Source organism: Nomascus leucogenys, chromosome 4, assembly GCF_006542625.1.
Source record: "Nomascus leucogenys isolate Asia chromosome 4, Asia_NLE_v1, whole genome shotgun sequence".
In the NCBI taxonomy this organism is placed as follows: Eukaryota; Metazoa; Chordata; class Mammalia; order Primates; family Hylobatidae; genus Nomascus; species Nomascus leucogenys.
Genome location: NC_044384.1, coordinates 94,346,015 through 94,362,532, shown reverse-complemented (window position 1 = coordinate 94,362,532; position 16,518 = coordinate 94,346,015). Strand labels below are relative to the sequence as shown.

Sequence of the window (16,518 nt, the reverse complement as noted above, 5' to 3'; positions counted from 1 at the left end):
GAACTGGAACAAGACAAGGATACCCACTCTCATCACTCTTATTCAACATATTAATATTACTGAAAGTCTTAGCCAGAGCAATTAGCCAAGGGGAAAAAAATGAAGGGCATTCAAATTAGAAAGGAGGAAGTCAAATTGTCCCTGTTTGTGGATGACATGATTTTATATATAGAAAAACTTGGACTCTACCAAAAAAACTCTTAAAACTAATAAATTCAGTAAAGTTGCAGGATATAGATATCAACATACAAAAATTGGTGGTGTTTTTATATAAGAAAAATGAACTAGCTGGAAATCAAGAAAGTAATCCCATCTGCAAAAATTACAAAAAATAAAATACCTAGGAATAAATTTAACCAAGGAGGTGAAGGCTCTCTACAAGGAAAACTTAAACACCAAAAAACAATGATGAAAGAAATTGAAGACGACACCAAAAAATAGAATGACATCCCATCTTCATGGACTAGAAAAATTAATATTGTTAAAATGACTATACTATCGAAGGTGATCAAAAGATTCAATGCACTCTATCAATATACCAATGATGTTCTTCACAGAAATAGAAAAAAAAAATCCTAAAATTTGCATGGAACCACGAAAGACCTCAAATAGCCAAAACAATACTAAGCAAAAAGAACAAATCTAGATGCATCACAGTACCAGGCTTCAAAATATACTACAAAGCTCTGTTAACGAAAACAGCATGGTACTGGCATACAACCAGACACATAGACCAGTGGAACAGAATAGAGAATCCAGAAATTAATCCATTTATCTACAGCCAACTGACTTTTGAGAAAGATGCCAAGAACACTGATTGGGGAAGGACAGTCTCTTCAGTAAATGGTTCTGGGGAAAATTGGATATCCATATGCAGAAGAACAAAACTAGACTCTCTCCTCTTATTCTACAAAAAATCAACTCAAAATGGCTTAAAGACCTAAATGTAAAACCTGAAGCTATAAAACTACTAGAAGAAAACATGGGGAAATGCTTCAGGACATTGGTCCTGGAAAAGATTTTATGAATGAGAACTCAAAAGTACAGGCAACAAAAGCAAAATATAAATAAGTGGGATTATATGAAACTAAAAAGCTTCTGCACACCAAAAGACACAATCAACACAATGAAAAGACAACCTACAGAATGGGAGAAAATATTTGCAAACTGGCCAGACGTGGTGGCTTACACCTGTAATCCCAGCACTTTGGGAGGCTGAGGCAGGTGGATCACGAGGGTCAGGAGTTCAAGACTAGCCTGGCCAACATGGTGAAACCCTATCTCTATTAAAAATACAAAAAAAAAGAAAAAAAGAAAAAAAAATTAGCTGGGCATGGTGGTGGGCGCCTGTAAACCCAGCTACTGAGGAGGCTGAGGTGGGAGAATCACTTGAACACAGGAGGCAGAGGTTGCAGTGAGCTGAGATCACGCCACTGCACTCCGGCCTGGGTGACAGACTGAGACTCAAAAAAAAAAGGAAAGAAAAGAAAATATTTGTAAACTATTCATCCACCAAAGAATTAATATCCAGAATATACAAGGAACTCAGACTTGTCAACAGAAAAAAAAAATCTAATTTTTAAATGGGCAAATGAGGCTAGCACGGTGGTTCATGCATGTAATCTCAGCACTTTGGGAGGCCAAGGCAGGCGGATCACTTTAGCCCAGGAGTGCATGACTGGGCAACACAGCAAAACCCTGTCTCTACAAAAAGAAAAATACAAAAATTAGCCAAGCATGGTAGCTTGTGCCTGTGTCCCAGCTACTTGGGAAGCTGGGGTGGGAGGATCACCTGAGCCGGGCAGGTGGAGGTTGCAGTGAGCCAAGAAAGTGCCACTGCACTCCAGCCTGGGTGACAGAGTAAGACTGTCTCAAAAGAAAAAAAAAAAATAGACAAATGATCTGAACAGACAGTTCTCAAAGGACAACACACAAATGGCCAAAAACATATGAAAAAATGTTCAATATCACTAATAATTAGGGAAATTGTAGGGAAAAGAAAAAGAGATCAGACTGTTACTGTGTCTAGATAGAAAGGGAAGACATAAGAGGCTCCATTTTGAAAAAGATCTGTACTTTAAACAATTGCTTTGCTGAGATGTTGTTAATTTGTAGCTTTGCTGCAGCCACTTTGACCCAACTACTTTGACCCAACCTGGAGCTCACATGTGTTGTATGAAATCAAGGTTTAAGGGATCCAGGGCTGTGCAGGACGTGCCTTGTTAACAAAATGTTTACAAGCAGTATACTTGGTAAAAGTCATCACCATTCTCTAGTCTCAATAAACCAGGGGCACAATGCACTGTGGAAAGCTGCAGGGACCTCCGCCCTTGGAAGCGGGGTATTGTCCAAGGTTTCTCCCCATGTGATAGTCTGAAATATGGCCTCGTGGGATGAGAAAAACCTGACCGTCCCCCAGCCCGACACCCGTAAAGGGTCTGTGCTGAGGTGGATTAGTAAAAGAGGAAAGCCTCTTGCAGTTGAGATGGAGGAAGGCCACTGTCTCCTGCCTGCCCCTGGGAACTGAATGTCTCGGTATAAAACCCGGTTGTACATTTGTTCAATTCTAAGATAGGAGAAAAACCGCCCTATGGTGGGAGGCAAGACATGTTTGCAGCAATGCTGCCTTGTTATTCTTTACTCCACTGAGATGTTTGGGTGGAGAGAAACATAAATCTGGCCCACGTGCATGTCTAGGCATAGTATCTTCCCTTGAACTTAATTATAACATAGATTATTTTGCTTACATGTTTTTTGCTGACCTTCTCCTTATCGCCCTGCTCTCCTTCTACATTCCTTTTTGCTAAAATAAGGAAAATAATAATCAATAAAAACTGAGGGAACTCAGAGGTCGATGCCAGTGCAGGTCCTTGGTGTGCTGAGTACAGGTCCCCTGGACCCACTGTTGTTTCTCTATACTTTGTCTCTGTGTCTTATTTCTTTTCTCAGTCTCTCGTCCCACCCAACTAGCAATACCTACAGGTGTGGAGGGGCAGGCCACCCCTTCAGGAAATGCAAATCAAAACCACAACGAGCTATCATCTCACCCCAGTTAGAATGGCTATCATCAAAAAGCCAAAAAATACAAATGCTGGTGAGGATGCAGAGAAAAGGGAACTCTTATGCACTGTTGGTAGCAATGTAAACTAGTACAACCAGTACGGAGAACTGTATGGAGGTTCCTCAAAAACTACAAATCAACCTACCATATGATCTAGTGATCCCATGATCAGGCCTTTATCTAAAGGAAAGGAAATCATTATATTGAAGAGATATCTGCACCTTGATTTTTTTTGGTAGCACTATTCACGATAACCAAGGTATGGAATCAACCTAAGTATCCAACAACAGATGAAGGGATAAAGACAATGTGGTATACATACACAATGGAATACCATTCAGCCATAAAAAGAATGAAAACTTCTCATTTGTGGCAACATGAATGAAACTGAACGACATTATGTTCAGTGAAATACGCCAGGAACACAAAAACACCATATGTTCTCACTCATATGCAGAAGCTAAAACAAGTTGATTTCATGGAAGTAAAAAGTAGAACAGAGTATACTAGAGGCTGGGAAACATAGGGAAAAGCAGGGATTAGGGAGAAATTTGTTAAAGGATACAAAAGAAGTTCTGGTATTCAATAGCACTGTAGGATGAGTGTAGTAACAATAATATATTACATTTGACTCTTGAACAACCAACACAGGAGTTAAGGTGCTGACCCCCTAATGCGGTCAAAATTCATGTATAATTTTTGACTCCCCCAAAACTTAACTACTAGTAGTCTGTTGTTGACTGAAAATCTTACTGACAAACAGTTAATTAGTACATATATGTTATATGCATTATATACTATATTCTTACAATAAAGTACACCAGAAAAAGAAAATGTTATCAAGAAAATAAGAAAAATGGATTTACAGTATATACTGTATTTATTGATACTATAAGTTTGCATAATCTGTTTACAAGATGAAATGTCTGTCTGAAATGGTGGGTAACCACGGCTGCAGACCTCAATTCATGGTAAATATCAAACAATTCCATTTTTTCATGTAATGTAATGACTCTTCTCTGTCTCTTGGGAGAACTTCCAGGAAAACTACAAACCAAAATCTCTCATGAAAATAGACACAAAAATAATTGACAAAATATTAGCAAATCAAAGCATACAAAGAATTATACACTAATGGCACTTTGTATGGGTCGTATGTTATTCCAAATTTGTGATATTGTACTAAACACAATGAAAAATACATGAGAACCATGAAGAGATCACTTTTTACTGCCATACCCCATGTACTGAAGAGATGAACTGCTCTTGAGATGATGAGCATCCCCTGACATTTTAAGTGGATAATCGTAACAGTTAAGCTCACATCAATAGCAGCAGGATACAAAACTATTACAGTAGTACAGTGTGTGCTACAGTTAATTTTATGCAGTTATGCTTTGATACTGCATCTTTGTTTACATTTCTTGACTGCAAATGATGCCATGTATGAACTGTGTGTGAGCTTTGATAAATTTCAACTTTTTATAATATATTTGTATATATTTTATGGTAGTAAATCATAAAAATAGACTAGTATCTACATGTATTTTATGTATTTATGACATACCTAACCTTTTCTTAATTTTTTGAATATTTCTGGCTAGGCAGTTCATCTGTGAGTTTTTTCAAAATGTCACCAATCTTTAGAAATTTTTCCAATATATTTATTTTTTAAAAATCTGTGTATAAGTGGACTGGTGCAGTTGAAACCCATGTTGTTCAAGGGTCGATTGTATATATTTTCAAATAGCTAGAAGAGAGAATACTGAATGTTCCTAGCACAAAGAAATGATAAATGTTTGAGATGATGGATATGCTCATTACCCTGATCTGATCACTATAACCTGTATGTTCTGAAATATTACTATGGAACCAAAAAATACATACAATTATTGTTAATTAAGAGATACAAAAATGAAAATAATGGCTTGTTCAAAATAATAATAGCAACAAGGTATTTGGTGACTATAGCTATGAATAAGCGAAATGAATGACCACAGTGTTATAAGGCACGGGGGAGGGGAAACTGGAAATAGTCTGTTACAAAGTACTTGCAGGAAGTGGTATAGTGTTATTTGAATGAGGACTTAGATAGATTAGTTGTAAATGTACATTGCAAACTCAAGGGCAATAACAAAGTTTTTTAAAAAAGTAAGTATAATTGGTCTGCTAAGAGAAGAGAAAAAATGGAATCATACAAAATAGTTAAAACCAGAGAAGACAGAAAAATAGAAGATGAAAACAATAACAACAACAACAACAGAACAAGGGCAATGAATAGGAAACAGTAACATATATGGTAGATATTAATCCAACTGTATCAGTAATCAGTTTAAATGTCAATGGCCTAAATACATCAATTAAAAGACAGGTTGTCAGAGTGGATCCAAAAGCAAGACCCAACTATATGCTGTCTACAGGAAACCCACTTTAAACATATAAAGACATAGATGCATTAAAAGTAAAGAGATAGAGAAAGATATACCATGCTAACACTAATGAAGGGGAAGTAGGGTAGCTATATTAATTTCAGACTAAGAAGACTTCAGAGCAAGGAAAATTATTGGGAATTAAGAGGAGCATTATGTAAAGATAAAGAAGTCAGAATCTCCCAAAACTCTCACAAGGGAAAATAGATAATATGAATAGACTTGTATCTATTAATGAAATTGAATCAATAATTAATAACCTTCTAAAACAAAAAGCACCAAGCCCAGATGGGTTCATTGAATAATTCTACTAAACATATAGGAAGAAATTAAATCAATTCCACCATGTCTTCCAGGACATAGCAAAATGTTAGCAAATATTAGCTACAAAATATAGCAAATCAAATCCAATAATGTATAGAAAGAATTATACACCATGACTGAGTAGGATTTATTATAGGTATGAAAGTCTGATTCAACATTTGAAAATCAATTAATGTAATTCATCATAGCAAGAGAGTAAAGAAGTAAAACCATACGATCCTATCAAAAGATGTAGAAAAAACATTTGACAGCTGGGCACAGGAGCTCACACCTGCAATCCCAGCACCTTGGGAGGCCAAGGCAGGCAGATAACTTGAGGTCAGGAGTTCGTGACCAGCCTGGCCAACATGGTAAAACCCTGTCTCAACGAAAAATACAAAAATTAGCCGGGCTTGATGGCAGGTGCCTGTAACCCCAGCTACTAGCGAGGCTGAGGCAGGAGAATTGATTGAACCCAGGAGGCGGAGGTTGCAGTGAGCTGAGATGAGATAGAGCCACTGCCACTCCAGCCTGGGTGACAGATCAAGAATCTGTCTTAAAAAAAAAAAAAGTAAAAGACCTGAACAGACATTTCACCAAAGAAGATATATAGTTGGAAAATAAGAGTAGGAAAAGATGCTCAACATCACAGTTCATTAGGAAATTCCAAATTAAAATGAAATACCACTAAACACTATTAAAATGGCCACTTTCCAAAATAGGCAACATGAACTCTTATTCATTGCTGGTGGAGACGCTAAATGGTATGGACACTCAGGAAGACAGTTTGGCAGTTTTTTACAAAACTAAACATACTCTTACCATACAATCCAGCTGTTGCACTCCTGGTACTTACCCAAAGAAGTTGAAAACTTATGTTCTCACAAAAACTTACACATGAATGTTTGTAGCATATTTATTCATAATTGCCAAAACTTAGAAGATGTCCATCAGTAGGTTAATGAATAAACTGTGGTACATCCAAACAATGGAATATAATTCAGCACTAAAAAGAAATAAGCTACCAAGCCATGAAAAGACATGGAGGAACCTTATTACTAAGAGAAAAAAGCCCATCTGAAAAGGCATACGTAGTGCATAATTCCAACTATATAACCCTCTGGAAATGACAAAACTAAACCATGGAGATAACAAAAGAATCAGTGATTGGCAGGGTTGAGGGGAGGGAGGGCTGAACAAATAGAACATAGAGGATTTTTAGAGCAGTAAAACTATAATGATAGATATATGACATTATACACTTGTCAAAATTGATAGGTGTATAATACCCGGAGTGAAGCCTGATGTTACCTATGAACTTACTTAGGAGTGATAATAATATGTCAATGCAAGCTCATAGATTCTAACAAATATATCACTCTGGTAAGGGGTTTTGTTAGTGCAGGAGGTTGTATATAAGAAATCTCTATCTTCTGCTCAGTTTTGCTGTGAATCTAAAATTGCTGTACAAAATAAAGCCTTTTCAAAAAAAGGATGGGCAAGATACAGAAAACTATGAAACATTATAGAGTGAAATGAAAAAGACTAAGGAAAATGGAGTGACATACTATGTTCTTAGATTGAAACACCCAATATTGTGAAATTGTTAATTTTCCACAAACTGATTTACAGTTTCAACGCACTCCTCATCAAAACTTCAGCATATTACTGGGTATCTTTCCACTTTGGACTTGACCAGATGATGCTAATATTTATATGGAAATGCAAAGATCCAAGAATAAGAAAGACACTCTTGTATAAAAGAAGAACAAACAAATGCAACAAAAACAAAGATAAATAGATGGGACTTAATTAAACTAAAAACCTTCTGCACAGCAAAAGAAATAATCAGCAGAGTTAACAGACAATCCACAGAGTAGGAGAAAATAATCACAATCTATACATCTGGCAAAGGATTAATATCCAGAATCTACAAAGAACTCAAATTAGCAAGAAAAAAAAACCAAACAATCTCATAAGAAAGTGGGCTAAGGACATGAATAGACAATTCTCAAAAGAAGATATACAAATGGCCAGAAAGCATATGGAAAAATGCTCAACATCACTAATTATCAGGGAAATGCACATCAAAACCACAACGTGATACCACCTCACTTCCACAGGAATGGCCATAAAAAAAAAATAGATGTTGGCGTGGATGCAGTGAAAAGGGTACACTTTTACACTGTTGGTGGGAATGTAAACTAGTACAACCACTACAGAAAACAGTGTGGAGATTCCTTAAAGAGCTAAAAGTAGATCTACTGTTTGATCCAGCAATCCCACTACTCAGTATCTACCCAGAGGAAAAGAAGTCAGCATATGAAAAAGACACCTGTACACACATTTATAGCAGCACAATTTGCAATTGCAAAAATATGAAACCAGCCCAAATGCCCATCAATTAACAAGTGGATAAAGAAAATGCGATATATATATATATACCACAAAATACTACTCAGCCATAAAAAGGAACAAAATAATGGCATCTGCAGCAACCTGGATGGAATTGGAGACTATTACTTTATTTATTTGAGACGGAGTCTCACTCTAGCTCAAGCTGGAATGCAGTAGCGCTATCTCAGCTCACTGCAACCTTTGCCTCCAGGGCTCAACTGATTCTTGCCTCAGCCTCCTGAGTAGCTGGGACTACAGGCATGCGCCACCATGCCTGGCTAATTTTTTCGTATTTTTAGTAGAGACAGGGTTTCACCATGTTGCCCTGGGTGGTCTTGAGCTCCTGAACTCAGGCGATCCACTTGCCTCGGCCTCCCAAAGTGCTGGGATTACAGGCGTGGGCCAGCACATCTGGACTGGAGACTATTATTCTAAGTGAGGTAACTCGCTTCACTTACTGTAATGTAAAAGCAAACTGTATGTTCTCACTCATATATGGGAGCTGTGCTATGAGGTCATAAGGGCATAAGAATGGTACATTGGGCTTTGGGGACTTGGGAGAAAGTGTGGGGGGTGGAGAGGGATAAGAGACTACACATTAGGTACAGTGTACACTGCTTTGGTGATGGGTGCACCAAAATCTCAGAAATCACCACTAAAGAACTTATTCATGTAACCAAACACCACCAGTTCCCCCAAAAACCAGTTGAAATAAATAAAAAATTAAAGAACAAGATGAAACACTATCAGATATCAAGATTAATTACACACATACACATTAATGGAACTGAATAGACAGTCCAGAAACAGATCTAGATATATGAATGTATTATTTATGGCAAGGAAGGTACTAAAGAGCAGTAGGGAAAAGGCCAACTCTTTTCAACAAGTGGAGAGCTGCATGGAAAAAATGAAAATTTGACATTTCCTTAGACCACACACACACACATCAGTTGCATGTGGTTGTACATCTAAATGTGAAAGGCATAATAAAGCTTCCAGATGGTTATATAGGAGAATACCTTCATAATATTGGGCTGTGAAAAGAGTTTTCACAAAGCAAGAACCATAAATCAGATTATATTAAAATTAAGAACTTGTGTTCAGCAAAAGGCAGCATTAAGAGAAAGAAAAAGCAAACTAGAGAGTGAGTGCCAATTTGTCACATACAATTGTCAAGGGATTTGTGTCAAGAATATATAAAGAACTCATACAAATCACTAAGAAAAACCCAATAGAGAAATGGACAAGTGATGTGAACAAGTACACTAGAAGATTTCCAAGTGGCCTATGAACATGAACAAGTGTTTAACTTCATTAGTCATCAGAGAAATATAAATTCAAACCACAATGCAATAATATGTATCATATACCAAAATAGATTTTTTTAAAACAACAATATAAAATGTTGGTGGGGGCCGGGCGCAGGGGCTCACGCCTGTAATACCAGCACTTTGGGAGGTCGAGGCAGGCAGATCACGAGGTCAGGAGTTTGAGACCAGCCTGGCCAACATAGTGAAACCCTGTCTCTACTGAAAATACAAAAATTAGCTGGGCATAGTGGTGCACGCCTGTAGTCCCAGCTACTCAGGAGGCTGAGGCAGGAGAATCGCTTGAACCTGGGAGGCGGAGGTTGTGGTGAGCCAAGATCCCACAATTGCACTTCAGCCTGGGCAACAGCGCAAGACTCCGTCTCAAAACAAACAAACAAACAAACAAACAAAAAACCAACAAAAATAAAACGTTGGTGGGGATCTGGTACAATGGAACACTCAAATTCTGTTAATGGGATGTAAACTGGTACAATCATTCTGGAAAACAATTTGTAATTTTCTTTCTAGGCATCTTCCCAACAGAAATGTGTGCACATGTGCCCCTACATTTATACACAAGATTGTTCATAGCACCATTACTTATAATAGTGCCAAACTGGAAACAGCCCATCTGTTCATTGAGTAGAACAGGTAAACGTCAATGTATTCTTATAATGGAATACTGTAAAGCAGTCAAAGCAAATGAACTAGCCTCATGCTACCACATGGATGAATCTCATAAAAGTAATGTTGAGGAAAAGAAGCCAGATAAAAGAATAAAGAATACATATTACTTGCTTTCATTCATATATATAATATACATATATATATATGTCAAGCTAATCTGCAGTGTTATAAATGAGTCTATAGTAGTTAGTTTTTGGGGTAGTAAGGAGGTGGTAACTGAAAGGAGTACAAGTGCTTCAAGGATGGTGGGGAAATGTTCTATTTCGTCACCAGATCTTCCCTTTGTAAGAATTTGTTGAACTGTATATTAATACTCTGTAAACTTTTCTGTGTTACATAAATTTTAAAAATTAAATAAACACCAATACTATCATAGAGGCCATTGCTATCAGTGAAATGCACAAGCAAAACCATGACTTAAGCAAAGAAAAATACAGACTTCTGTGAGAAGACATATTTACAGATTTGATTTTCCAGGGAGGTTTTAAAAATAAATAAATTATGGTAAAAGCAAGTAACTTACAGAAGAAGATTGGCACATAATAAAAAGGAAAATAACAGCTTGTCCTTCTCAAATAGTGATCGGCATATATTACAATATAAGTTGTATGTGAAGTGGTCATTTAAATATCGTAGGCGCTTTTCCAAAATCTTGGATTTGTTACTAAAAGTTAAAAAGAAGGAAAACGTATTGTCAAACAAAACTAAGAAAATAAAAGCAACGTGAATTAACATATACACTTTTTATTTTAAGGAAGTATCACTATTAAAAACATATAAAGATACACACACAAGGGCATGTAGAACTGGTGAAATCTGAGTAAGCTCTATGGGTTGTAGCAATGTCAGTTTCTCGGTTGTACTATAGGCAAGATGCTAGCACTGGAGAAGCAAGATGAAGAGTACAGGAAACCTCTGTGCACGTATTTTTCTGTGTGCAACTTCTCATGAGTCTAAGTATTCTAAAATAAAAAGTTTTAAAATGTAGGGTATAATTCTCGGAGAAAGTGAAATATGGTTTACACCATCTCTCTATTTTCCAAATCCTAAATATCTTATTCTGCCCCAAAGTGACTGAAAACAATCAGCTAATTAAAAAAAAAAAAGCCTATTAAATCTCTATTAGTGTAAGGCTCTATGCTAGGGAGGGAAATGTAAGAGACAAAGAATTATGAAACATTTGCCGGCCCTAAGAAGCATAAAATCTAGATAAAGATCTACATATTTTAAAAATGCATGAAAAGGTCAGGCGCAGTGCCTCCTGCCTGTAATCCCAGCACTTTAGGAGGCTGAGGTGGGTGGATCATTTGAGGTCAGAAATTCAGCCTGGCCAGCATGGTGAAACCTCATCTCTACTAAAAATACAAAAATTAGCCAGGAATGGTGGTACATGCCTGTAATCCCAGCTACGAGGGAGGCTGAGGCAGGAGAATGGCTTGAACCCGAGAGGTGGAGGTTGCAGTGTGAGATCATGCCACTGCACTCGAGCCTGGGTAATAGAATGAGACTCTGTCTCAAAAGGAAAAAAAAATGCATAAAAAGTCAGAAAACACATGGATAAATGTAGTTACTGGGTGGAGTTATGACTGATATTCTTTATATTCTCATATTCCAAAAAATGTTTACAATAAGCATATATTGCTTTCAATTTTTTTCAGTTTAATTTTTAAATGTAATACCTATGGGAATATAAAATGATGTAGCCATTCTAAAAAATAGTTTGGCACTTTATTTTTTTTTTGAGACAGGGTCTCACTCTGTCACCCAGGCTGGAGTGCAGTGGCATGATCACAGCTCATTGTAACCTCTACCTCCTGGGCTCAAGTAATCTTCCCATCTCAGCCTCCTAAGTAGCTGGGACTACAGGTGCATGGCACCATGCCCAGCTAGTTTTTTTGTATTTTTTGTAGAGACGGGGTTTCACTATGTTGCCCAGGCTGTCACTTTCTTTAAAAAATTTTTAAAAACTAAACTAAAGAGCTTCTGCACAGCAAAAGAAACTATCAACAGAGTAAACAGCCCACACAATGGGAGAAAATATTTTCAAACTGTACATCTGACGAAGATCTAATATCCAAAATCTGTAAGGAACTTAATTAACAAGCATAAAACTAACAACCCCATTAAAAAGTAGGAGAAGGACATAGACACTTTTCAAAAGACATACACATGGCCAAAAAGCTTATGAAAAAATGCTTAAAATCATTAAGCATTAGAGAAATGCAAATCAAAACCACAATGAGATACCATCTCACACCAGTCAGACTGGCTATAATTAAAAAGTCAAAAAAATAACAGAAGCTGGCCAAGTTGTGGAGCAAAGGGAACACTTCTACACTGCTGGTGGGAATGTAAATTAGTTCACCATAGAAAGCAGTTTGGAGATTTCTCAAAGAACTTAGAACTACCATTTGACCCAGCAATCCATTATTGGGTATATACCCAAAGGAATATAAATTGTTCTACCATAAAGACATGTATGGGTATGTTCATCACAGCACTATTCACAATAGCAAAGACACGGAATCAACCTAGATGCCTGTCAATCATAGACTAGATAAAACTAATGTGGTACACATACACCATGGAATACAACAGAGCCACCAAAAAGAATGAACTCATGTTCTTTGGAGCTGGAGACCATTATCCTAAGCAAACTAATGCAGGAAAAGAAAACCAAATATCACATGTTCTCATTTACAACACTGAGTATACATGGACACAAGGAAGGGAACAATAGACACTGGGGCCTACTCCAAGGTGGAGAGTGGGAGCACAGTGAGGGTCAAAAAACTACCTATCAGGTACCATGCTTATTACCTGGGTGACAAAATAATCTGTATACTAACCCCCGTGACATGTAGTTTACCTGTACAACAAACCTGCACATGTACCCCTGAACCTAAAAGTTTAAAAAAAGAATCCTCAATAAACCCTACGTCTTGTTTGCTAAAAAAAGAAAAAAAATCTAAACAAACAACTGCTACATAACCCAGCAATTGCACTCCTGGGTATTTAACTCAGAGAAATAAAAATTTCTATTCACAAATACATGTACATGAATGTTTATAGCAGTTTTATTCATAGTAACCCCAAACTGGAAGTAATTCAGAAGTCCTTCAACAGGTAAATGATTAAACAATTTTAATCTGTGGTAAATTCATGCTATGAATTATTTCTCAGCCATCAAAAAGAGCCAAATATTTATACACACAGCAACTTGAACGAATCCCTGGAGAATTATGCTGAGTAAAAAAAGCCAATCTCAAAACGTTACATGCCATATGATTCCATTTATATAAAAATTTTGAAGTAACAAAAGCACAGAAATGGAGAACAGGTTAGTGGTTGCCAAAGGTTACGGAAGGGTAAGGATGGAAAGGAAGTGGGTATAGCTATAAAAAGGGGAAGACAGAGATCCTTGTGGTGGTAGAAATATTCTGTATCTTGACTGTATTAATGTCATTATCATGGTTGTGATATTGTTCTACAGGTTTTCAAAACGTCACCATTGGAGCAACTGGGTAAAAGGTACATGAGATCTTTATTATTTCTCATAATTGCATGTGAATCTACACTTAACTCAAAATTAAAAATTTGATTTTTAAAAAGTAATACATAGGACCATGGGAATGGGATCGAAGGGATGGTGGTATTGACACTTCTCTGAGTAGATCTTTTTGTACAGGATTGAATTTTGGAGTCATTAATGGTTTATGTACTCAAACATATAATAAAATTAAAGTCAACAAAGATGAAGAAAAACCCTAAAATGAAACATAAACAAATGAACCTAACTGTATTTCACATGAATAACATCACATGTTGAAGGGGGAAAAACTAACCCAAGTAACTTGAATATAGTATTTTATGCCTAATTTTTTTTTAAACTTTAAGTTTTTGTGTGAACATATGCAATCAATTCTTTTGGGTATATACCCAGAAGTGGAATTGCTGGGTCATATGGCAAATCTAGGTTTAATATTTTGAAGAACTTACAAAGTGGCCACATTATTTTAAAATCCAACCAGCAGTGTAAGAGGGTTCCAATTATTCCACATCCTCACCAAAACTTGATATTGGCATTTTTATGTCAATTCTTTAACTTGAATTTCCTTCATCATATGGGTTGTATAAATTCAAATTCCAAATCCCAACTGAGAAGGGATTTCAATCACTCAGCAGAGGTTATTCTACCAAGAGCCAACACAGAAATTTCTCACAGCATACGGGATTGGCTCAAGTCATATTTTTATTTTACTTAACAAGTACAGCAGTTACTAAATACCAGACATTGTTATAAATGCTTTACCAATATTATCTCATTTAATTTTCATAAAAACCCACAAGGTAGGTACTATTATTATCCCAATTTTATAGATAAGAAAAATTGAGGCAATTACCTCACATTAACAGACTTGCCTGTAGGCATGCAGCTAGTACGTGGCAGAACTGAGGTATAATCCCCAACTCCAGTCTGACTCCAAAATTTGCATACATTCATTAAGTGATTAAAGTGCAAATATCTAGAAAACTATTAGAAATGTGGGGCCAGGTGCAGTGGCTCACTCCTGTAATCTCAGCACTTAGGGAGGCTGAGTCTGGCAGAATTCTTGAGTCCAGGAGTTCGAGACCAGCCTGGGCAACATGGTGAAACCCCATCTCTACAAAAAAATTCAAAAATTAGCCAGACATAGTGGTGTGCACCTGTAGTCCCAGCTACTCTGAAGGCTGAGGTGGGTGGATCACTTGAGCCCAGGAGGTTGAGGCTGCAGTGAGCTGTGATTGTGCCACTGCACTCTAGCCTGGGTGACAGAGTGAGACCTTGTCTCAAAAATAAATAAATAAATAAATAAAATAAAATAAAAAAGAAATGTGGGACTGAAGCCTTTTAGAGACCTCAAGCTTGGAGAAAGATACACTAGAGTTGCTAGAAAAAATAAATCACGTGCCTGCCTCACTGAAATATTTAAAAGAGAGAAGAAAAAAACTAAAGTTAATCCCTCCATGCCTAAATCTTGAGTAGCAGTGAAACAACAACTTAAAAGAGAAAGGAGGTTTTGATTATCTTTCATATGTCTTTTTTTTCTCTCATTTTTCCACTTTTTTATTTTTTATTTTTATTTTTTGAGACAGTCTCACTCTGTTGCCCAGGCTGGAGTGCGGGGGCGCCATCTCGGCTCACTGCAACATCCACCTCCTGAGTTCAAGCAATTCTCCTGCCTCAGCCTCCTGAGTAGCTGGGATTACAGGCGCCCACCACCACACCCTGCTAATTTTTGTATTTTTAGTAGATATGGGGTTTCATCATGTTGGCCAGGCTGGTCTTGAACTCCTGACCTCAAGTGATCTGCCTGCCTCAGCCTCCCAAAGTGCTGAGATTACAGGTGTGAGCCACTGCACCCAGCCATTTTTCCACACTTTTAATGTTCTGTAATAGATATACATTATATAAGTTTTTTAAAAATTTACTTTTTTTTAAATGGAAAGGGCTGTGAAAATCCAATCTCGGGAAGATGAATAAAGCGAGAAAATGTTTACCTGTCATGAATAGAGTTGATATAAAGGTTCACAAACCATGTGAGAGAGTACTGATACATGGGATCAATATTAGCCAGGTCTGCAATGCTAAAGAATAATACTGATGAGTGTTTGGCGATGGGTCTATAGCCTTCTCGAGACTCTGCTATTTTGAGTTCTGTTTTTTCTGCAATCTAGGAGAACAGAAAAAGCAAGATTAAGAAATAGGAAGAGTATTTTAATTATGCACTTTTCATATAATGAAGTTTATATATCTCAATGCAATAACATTATATGAATTTAAGTATGGTTTACAAGAGAGGGCTTTATCATACTAAAAGCCAGAAATAAAGAAAACAAAAGGGGATGAAGGAAAGAACTAGGGAAGGAGGAAAGGGGAAGAATAGAGGAGGAACAAGAGAGGAAAAAAGAAAAAACAAGTTTAAACTTTAGATTAACAGTATGATCAGCTACCAATCATCTCTTTCTTGAGACATACCAAATAAGAAAGCTTTGCTTATTCTTTGACTGACTGACCCGTGTCTACTGTAGTCATTCAACTTCTTTTATTTTAACAGGTCAGAGATAAAGAAGAAGAGAGGGGTGGAGAGCAAGTGTACATGTGTGTATATTTAAGGTGTTAACTTGTGTAGTGGAACCCAGCACAGTCTGGCAAAGTAGGTATTCAAAACTATTTTTTGATTGATGGTTTTATATACAAGAATGCTTTTTCAACTAGCTTCTCATATGTTTAATTTTCTAACTTAACGGCTGTAGATATTCAACCCCCAAAGAAAAATGTTCTCCA

The 16,518-nt window shown here is 36.9% G+C and overlaps 1 protein-coding gene across 1 annotated transcript in view; it reads right to left on the bottom strand.

Annotated features, from left to right (window-relative positions):
• Positions 1 to 16,518, bottom strand: part of DNAH12 (dynein axonemal heavy chain 12) — a 246,885-nt gene that overhangs the window by 40,159 nt on the left and 190,208 nt on the right. The window contains exons 59-60 of the mRNA XM_030810168.1: positions 15,732 to 15,904; positions 10,714 to 10,854 (exon numbers count right to left, since the gene is read on the bottom strand). Coding sequence (XP_030666028.1) covers positions 10,714 to 10,854; positions 15,732 to 15,904 — 314 coding nt within the window. The remainder of the gene's footprint in view (positions 1 to 10,713; positions 10,855 to 15,731; positions 15,905 to 16,518) is intronic.